This window comes from Camelina sativa, unplaced genomic scaffold, assembly GCF_000633955.1.
Source record: "Camelina sativa cultivar DH55 unplaced genomic scaffold, Cs unpScaffold00974, whole genome shotgun sequence".
NCBI lineage: Eukaryota > Viridiplantae > Streptophyta > Magnoliopsida > Brassicales > Brassicaceae > Camelina > Camelina sativa.
In genome coordinates, this window is record NW_010922099.1 from 1 (window position 1) to 8,359 (window position 8,359).

At 35.4% G+C, this 8,359-nt stretch overlaps 3 protein-coding genes across 3 annotated transcripts; 1 reads left to right on the top strand and 2 right to left on the bottom strand.

The window, feature by feature from the left end:
• Positions 1–1,023: 1,023 nt before the first annotated feature.
• LOC104774005 lies at positions 1,024–1,926 on the bottom strand (the record flags this gene model as incomplete). Its single annotated transcript, XM_010498672.1, has 1 exon — positions 1,024–1,926. A coding segment is annotated over exon 1 (903 nt), but the record flags the coding sequence as incomplete, so codon positions are not given.
• A 204-nt stretch (positions 1,927–2,130) lies between these two features.
• On the bottom strand, positions 2,131–6,956 carry LOC104774006 (bifunctional nuclease 2-like). Its single transcript, XM_010498673.2, has 6 exons — positions 6,825–6,956; positions 3,295–3,372; positions 3,041–3,159; positions 2,863–2,954; positions 2,660–2,730; positions 2,131–2,561 (listed from the first exon to the last, which is right to left on the bottom strand). The coding sequence occupies exons 1-5, from the start codon at positions 6,954–6,956 to the stop codon at positions 2,726–2,728; spliced, it is 426 nt and encodes a 141-aa protein (XP_010496975.1). The 3' UTR covers positions 2,131–2,561; positions 2,660–2,725.
• On the top strand, positions 6,955–7,698 carry LOC104774007 (glutathione S-transferase T3-like). The gene has a single exon (XM_010498674.1). The coding sequence runs from the start codon at positions 6,955–6,957 to the stop codon at positions 7,696–7,698; it is 744 nt and encodes a 247-aa protein (XP_010496976.1).
• The last annotated feature ends 661 nt before the right edge of the window (positions 7,699–8,359 follow it).

Here is an 8,359-nt window from a genome sequence, read left to right on the forward strand (position 1 = left end):
AGTTAAAGTGACACATGTTTTTTTGCAGCTTTCGCAGTACAAAAGCATCGCAGAAGAAGCTCCCTTCCGCAAAGATAAATTTTATAAAATAAACATATAACTTATTTTTTTGTAGTCTATTCACTTATCAATTGATTTTGAAATAAAAATAAAAAATAAATTTATTATATAACATAAACTCGCGTTGGTCCTATCCAAAAACACTCAAAAAATTGGAAAAAAGTACTAACAAACTTAAACAAAAAGAAAAATAATTTAACGAAAATCCCTATAGGAGGTTCTTGACTTCTTGTACGTTGTAAACAATACAATGTTTAGTCGTAGAAATTTTATTGAATTTACTTTCTTTTTTTAAATATTTGAATTTACTTTTTTTTTCTCTATATGATTGAGTTTACTTTGTGACTTTGTCTACTACATGTATGTCGAAATGTACTTCATCTCCACTTTATGTTGTTTAGACCATCATTAGTGGAGTAACCCACCATAGTTACTCTCACATTAATTAATTATATAAATAATTATAAATTAAGTAAAGTAACTCTAAGAGAACTTAAACAAAATCACCCTATTACTAGAGAACCCCAAAAGAAGGTTACTCAAGTATTTAAATCATAATTTTTTTAATTTTTGTTTATTAATTATCAAACTTTAATTATCAAAAATAATAAAACAATTATTTAATTTTTTATATTACATAAAATAGAAAACAATATTTTACAAATTTTAAAATATTAAACATATTTTACAAAATTCGGAATAGTAAACATATTTTATAAAATTGAAAATATTAAACATATTACACAGAATATGGAATAAGATTTATTGTGCAGTTGCACCAAATCCATGATGGGATTCCGTTGGATCGTAGAAATTGTAGTCATGTCGTTCGTCTTCCACTATCATGTTATACAGGATGATAGATGCTCTCATTATTTTTCCTATTTTTCCTTTATCCCAAAAAAGTGCGGGATTCTTCACGATTGCAAATCGAGCTTGCAAGACTCCAAATGCACGCTCTACATCTTTACGACATCCTTCTTGCCATTGAGCAAAGAGTTTTGCTTTTCGACCACGTGGAAGTGTAATAGATTGGATGAAAGTTGCCCATTTGGGATAGATACCGTTTGTGAGGTAGTACGCCATTTTGTATTGCCGTCCATTGACAATGTATCTAACTCTCGGAGCTCGGCCCTCTAGGATATCATCAAACACCGGGGAGTGGTCCAAGACATTGATATCATTTAACGAACCCGGTGGTCCAAAAAATGCGTGCCAAATCCATAAATCTTGTGATGCCACAGCCTCTAGTACGATTGACGGTTTACCAGATCCACATGTATATTGTCCTTTCCATGCAGTGGGACAATTTTTCCACTCCCAATGCATACAATCTATGCTCCCTATCATTCCAGGGAAACCGCGATGTTCTCCAATATTCAGTAATCGTTGGAGGTCTTCCGCTGTAGGTCTTCTGAGATACTCATCGCCAAACAGATTTATAACTCCCTCAACAAAATGTAGAAGGCATTTGTGGGAGGTTGTTTCAGCGAGTCGTAAATATTCATCCACCGCATCTGCCGAATATCCGTAAGCCATCAAACGAATAGCTGACGTACATTTTTGAAGTGCAGAAAGACCAAGCCTTCCAGTAGCATCTCGCCTTTGTCTGAAGTATGGGACTCCATTCTCAATAGCGGTAACAATACGAAGGAACAATGGTTTGTTCATTCTAAAGCGACGACGGAACATAGCGTTAGTGTAAGTCGGATTATCACTAAAATAATCATTCCACAACCGAGTGTGGCCTTCTTCGCGGTCTCTCTCAATGTGCACTCTTCGGATTATTGGAGCTGGTGGTACATCTGGGTGAGTGTAGTTGTATTGGATCTCCTCCACTATACTATCAACCTCCTCCTCTACCATTTCTTCAATTTCTTGATCAGAACTCCAATTAGACATTTTTTAGTTTATTTTGTATTGGAAATGGTTTTTTGTTGATATGATTTGAAGAATAGGTTGAGATGTAAAAAAAAGAAAAGAAGATGTTATTTTGAAGATGTTATTTTGTAACAAAACATGTGAAAATAAGAGAAAATAGATGAGAAGAATCAGAAGAGAAGAAACGGATGAGAAGCAAATGCAGTTGTGATAAACTTGTCCAATATATAGACTTACAAAAGACACACAACCAAATACAACATTCACGGGTTGGAGAAGCATGACTGTCCTTGCAAAAGACATATAACCCTTACAAAGGGCAAAAGACATACAACCCTTACAAAGGGCAAAAGACATACAACAAAAACAAAAGTGAAAAGCCGACACACATTACAAACAAAGACATTCACGGGTAAAAACATCAACACATTCAACCCGTGATAACATTCAAACATCTTCCATTCACTTCACATCAAACTTGTTTCCCTTCACGTGACACCAACACAGCTACATATGATGACCTGAACTAGATTGTACTGTCACTAGATTGTACTGTCAGTGAAAATATTACCTTCACAGGCACATTATGAAATCTAGTATCAACATCATACACGTGAAAACTGAAAAACAAAAAAAAAAGTCATATAAGTTGACAGTATTGTAGTGGTCAAACAATACTCATGAGAAAAGAATAGTTGGGTGTTGAGGGGTGGCATACACTAATGTCTGAACAACTTCCTCAAGCTTCCCATCCTTTTTCTTCAGATACATGACAGCCATCGGATCACTCTACAAAAAAAAATCCATCAACTTCTTAAATTAATGGGTGGGTGCAAAAACACAATGTTAAAACACAAGTTAAAAGGTAAACCTGTGATATACATAACATGAAACTGCAAAAGAAATAGTGTAAACTCATACCGGCTTCATCATACCGTTCTTCATCAACAGCTTGCATCATGTTCCTCAATAAGTCAAACTCTTTTGTATCAAAACAAGGCTGACCATTTGGCCTAACCCAATGAAAACATTGTTACTAAGTTTGTAAACTTATCAGCAAAAGAAAGGATCTAACTAATTTCACATTTCAAAGGATTACCTGTCTAGTTCAGTGAATAATAAACCATCTGAGGCATGTGTCTGCTTTGATAGCTTTCCCGAATCAATGACTCTCATTCCATCACTATAAGCTACATACTTGTTAACTTGAATAGGTACCTAAAAAGAGTGAGTATTGACACCATTTTTCAACAGTTAATATTCCGCTAATATGATCTCATGAAGAGAACTCTTGTGTGATTGTTTCTGAAAACATGGTTATGGACTTAAAGTAATATAACTAATTAATTATACCTTGCATCTAACAGCTATGTTAATTGCATCTGAAGGACGAAGATCGAAGCTAACACACTCCGACTTATTACCACCAACCTGCAATCCCATCATTCAGAGCAGCCTTAGTAATCCCATCTCTCCAAACAAATCTCAAAACCAATTGAACATCTAATCAAATCGATTTTAATCCTAAACCCTAACATTAACAACATGCAATAAGTAAGAGATGAGAAGACTTAACCTTCTCTCCTTATTCGTCTCCCAGTGGATCTCGCCGTCCGTTTAACGCCATCAGAACCGCCGCCGTCGTTGTCGCAGAAGGTGGTTGCTCGTCGTCACAACCGAAGCTTCCGGGTTAAGCCGATCGCAGTGTCCTACGCCTTCCTCAACTAAAGTATTTCTGTTTTAGCCGGAAAAATCGAAGATTTCGAGGTGAATCGAGAGATTTTTCCGGTTTCCCTTGTTAATCGTCGTCGAGTCGCCTTCTCTGTCGAGAGAGAAGGGAAAGAGAGACTCTCGAAACAAAGAAAAAAAAATGGGAAGAAAAAAGAAAATTATCTTTTGTATTTCTGTATCATCCAATACATGTGTGCCACGTAACGTTACTCTTGTGTTGCTTCAATTGCTAGCCAAAGAATCGATACTCAGGCTAATGGACCTGGATATACATTTTTTATTACAATTTTGGGGCCCAATCCAAAGAGAAATCTTGAGAGTACCTACCAGTAATGGTGGTCTAACAACCTTTTTACATAAAATGATTTCTTAACTAAGTTTTAAACAATTAAAAGAAACTGAAAAGAGATATGATATAATTATTAAAAGACTAACGAGATCTAGCTAAACCGAATCGAGATTACTGATAATTTATTTAAATTTATTCATGGAAAGGTGGCAGACGATATTTGATTATTACTAGTTCAAAAATTAGTTTTATTTCTGAATATATATTTTCAATATGTAGTTATCTTAACAAATTCAATATGTAGTTATTTTAGTTTATTGTAATATAGGTTGCTTCCATTTCTTTTTAAATATCTTGTAAGAGCAAGGCCAATGGGGGTTCATATTTTGAGGATCTTAGACCTTCTTTATCGGTGGGTTCAACCCCAATCTCTTAGTGTTTTAGTGCCAAAAAATAAATGAGAACAAATTGAAAAAAATGTAAGGGGAGTTGTTATATAGTATACCCATTATTGCTCTAAGAGACGCTACGTGTTAGTGTGGTATTGGGTGGACGAAAAAATAGAAAACGTGGAAATTTTTTCTTTTTTACTTCCCATTTCTTTCATTTTCTTTCTCTCTATCTCTCTCTCTCTCTCTCTCTCTCTTTCTCTCTCTCTCTCTCTTTTTCTCTCTTTCTCTCGCGATTGAGAGAAAACGAAGAATTGTTTTTGGAATCGTCTGGGTGTGGAGGAAGAGGAGATTGCTGTCGGAGGGGATGCTCATCATCCTGAATTGATGAGTCAGCCGTGTCCCATTGTGATATTGTGATTGAATCGTGAATCGGCTCTGATTGCATGTAGGAGAGGCGATTTGGAAATTAGGGTTTTGTGAATTGGGAGTCCACTCAATCGGAAGAGATTGAATCAATTGGAAGCAGAGGGTAAGTTTCTCAATTCAATTACTGATTGAATCAATCTCGATTAGTGTTTTTTGATTTTGGATCGAAAATTAGGATTTTTTGATGTTTCTTAGAAAATTAGGATTCTTGGTGTTCATGTGTTCCGTTTTGATCCTTACTTTAGCAGATGAGTATTTTTTAACTCCGGTTATGATGAATTTGAAAAGATTTGGCCATGAATGTATCGCAATATGCTGAATAAAGTTACTAACTTGATTCAACATAAGCTATTTGTTGTTTTTGGTGTTGTTACTTGTGTTAGCTAATGATGATCCGTTTTGGTTAAGTTTAGATAATGTGTGGAGATGGATATGTAATATTTCCGGTTCTTGACACATGATTGTTTTTTGTGTTGTTATCAGTTGTTTTTGATGTTGTTATTTGTGGTAGCTAATGATGATTTAGTAAATGTTTATGTTCTTGACACATGATTGTATAATTTTAGAGTACATTGTTCTTGTTCGATTTAGCTTGTTCATGAATGATTAATTTTATTTTGAATTTGGGCTTCATTAACCGCGGATCTGTCTTTTGTTTTGAGGTTAAATGGACAAACATGGATTGATGCATTGATGAGAATAGACTGTGAAGGATCTCTTGAGTGTGGACAAACATGGATCTCTTCGGCCATGAAGGAAGGTAATCATCATCCTCAACTTTTTTGCATTTATTTGGTGTTAGTTGAAGCTTTTGTTTGTTGGTTGTGATAAATAGAANTGATCCTTACTTTAGCAGATGAGTATTTTTTAACTCCGGTTATGATGAATTTGAAAAGATTTGGCCATGAATGTATCGCAATATGCTGAATAAAGTTACTAACTTGATTCAACATAAGCTATTTGTTGTTTTTGGTGTTGTTACTTGTGTTAGCTAATGATGATCCGTTTTGGTTAAGTTTAGATAATGTGTGGAGATGGATATGTAATATTTCCGGTTCTTGACACATGATTGTTTTTTGTGTTGTTATCAGTTGTTTTTGATGTTGTTATTTGTGGTAGCTAATGATGATTTAGTAAATGTTTATGTTCTTGACACATGATTGTATAATTTTAGAGTACATTGTTCTTGTTCGATTTAGCTTGTTCATGAATGATTAATTTTATTTTGAATTTGGGCTTCATTAACCGCGGATCTGTCTTTTGTTTTGAGGTTAAATGGACAAACATGGATTGATGCATTGATGAGAATAGACTGTGAAGGATCTCTTGAGTGTGGACAAACATGGATCTCTTCGGCCATGAAGGAAGGTAATCATCATCCTCAACTTTTTTGCATTTATTTGGTGTTAGTTGAAGCTTTTGTTTGTTGGTTGTGATAAATAGAATTAGTACTTGCTAGTGTAGGTATTAGTGTAGTCTTTGATGTTATAGCTTTTGTTTGTTGGTTGTGATAAATAGGTTTAGTAATTGCTATTGTTGGTATTAGTCTAGTCAGTCATTGATGTGTTAGTTGGTTGTGAAGATTTTTAATGTGTGGTTGTTGGAGTTTAGGTAAACACTTAATTTCAAAATTTAAACCAACATAAATATATACTAAACCTTATAAATTCAAACACAAACAAAACACAAGTCCTTCTTGCTTTAGCAATCTCTTGTTTATCGATAAACACAAACAAACACATCTCCTTCTCCCTTTAGCAATATGGATCCAAACACAACCCCTTCTTGCTTTAGGAATCTCTTGTTTCTCATTTAACAAAACACAAGTCCTTCTTGTTTTAGCAATCTCTTGCTTTTCGATTAACACAAGTCCTTCTTGTGTTAGCAATCTTTTGCTTTTCGATTAACACAAATCTGATTGCTTTAGCAATCTCTTGTTTTCCGATTAACACAAACAAACACATCTCCTTCTCCCTTTGGCAATATGGATCCAAACAATTACATGAATCCATATCGTCCCACCTCTAGCTATTTGAATCTATTACAAAGTCAACTTGATACCCAAAACCTCGATTACTCTCCTTCTCTAAGTCCATGTTCTGAAGCTCCATCTTCACCTGCATCCCACAAGAAAACGGCAAGTCAAGGCAAGCATGGTTACCAACAGATGATACCATGTTGGTCAGCGCTTGGCTCAACACTAGCAAGGATCCGATTACTTCCAACCAGCAAAGACTTGCATCCTTTTGGGGGAGTGTTGCGAAATACTTTGCATCCTGTCTGAATGCTGTTGGTCGGCCAAAGAGAGAGGCGAGTCACTGTAAGCAGAGGTGGGGGAGGATAAACGACTTGGTGTGCAAGTTCGTTGGATGTTATGAGGCTGCGACTAGGGAGAAGTCTAGTGGACAGAGTGAAGATGATGTGATGAAGTTAGCACATGGGATATACTTTAATGATCATGGACATAGGTTTACATTGGAGCATGCATGGCTTGTCTTAAGATACGATCAAAAATGGTGTGCCTTTACATCTATTAAAGCTAATGGAGTGAAAAGGGGAAGAGCGAGTATTGATGGGTCTGAACAGGATGCACACCATCCGATTGATGTGGATGAACCATTGCCCCGTCCAAAAGGTGTTAAGGCTGCCAAGGGGAAGTCCAAAAAAAGCTCTAACACCCAACTGATTGATGTGGAGGAAGATGGGAAAGCTTACTTGGAGTTTCAGTTGGATCGAATTTCGAAGATGTATGAGATGAAGCAGAAGGACTTTGAATTGAAAGAGAAGGAGTTCGCTATGAAGAAGGAGCATATCAAGCATGTGATGCTTGAAAATCTGATTGATAAAAAGGATTCACTCACTGAATCAGAAAAAGCTCTTAAGGAGAAGCTAATTGATGACATGATGTCATCAGGTTGAACTTTAGAAGTTTGCATATGTTGTATGAGTTTTGTTCGAATCAAAAATGTTTAAGTTTGCTTCCTTGTGTTTTTTGTAATCGAATGAACTATGTTTAAGTTTGCTTCCTTGTGTTTTTTTTAATCGAATGAACTATATGTTTAAGTTTGCTTCCTTCTTTGTGTTTATGTTTGTGTATTTGGATGTATTATTAATCGGTTGGTTTATTAATCGAATGAACTATGTTTAAGTTTGCTTCCTTATTGGGATGCTTTACTAATCGGTTGGTCATTGTTATTAATCAGTTGGTTTTGTCATTGTATTGTTATTAATCAGTTGGTTTTGGTTGGTCATTGTAATGCAGGTCGACAAGAGGCAAGTCACTCTTACCCGTGACACAAAGAAGCCGTGTTTGTACAAGTACACGACAAGTCACTGTTACACGTGACACAAAAAGAAACCGTGTTTGTACTATAATTTTGTATTTTTTGAATTCTACCACATGTTTGTCTATCATTTTAGACCACATATTGTATCCAATGTTTGTGTACCACAAAATTATAGTTTTTCTTTGACCACAAAATTCTCTATATAATGTCCAAAGCAAGCACATAAAATATTCACACCAAACCGATTACCAACACTACTCCTTCTCAAAATTTTAAACACCAAAGCACCTTTC

Coding starts and splice junctions, on each gene's coding strand:
- LOC104774006 (XM_010498673.2), bottom strand. CDS start 6,956: ATGGTATCATCTGTTGGTAACCATGCTTGCCTTGACTTGCCGTTTTCT. Junction 3,373..6,824: donor TTGGGTATCAAGTTGACTTT/GTAATAGATTCA, acceptor ATGGGATTGCAG/GTTGGTGGTAATAAGTCGGA. Junction 3,160..3,294: donor ACATAGCTGTTAGATGCAAG/GTATAATTAATT, acceptor CACTCTTTTTAG/GTACCTATTCAAGTTAACAA.
- LOC104774007 (XM_010498674.1), top strand. CDS start 6,955: ATGTTGGTCAGCGCTTGGCTCAACACTAGCAAGGATCCGATTACTTCC.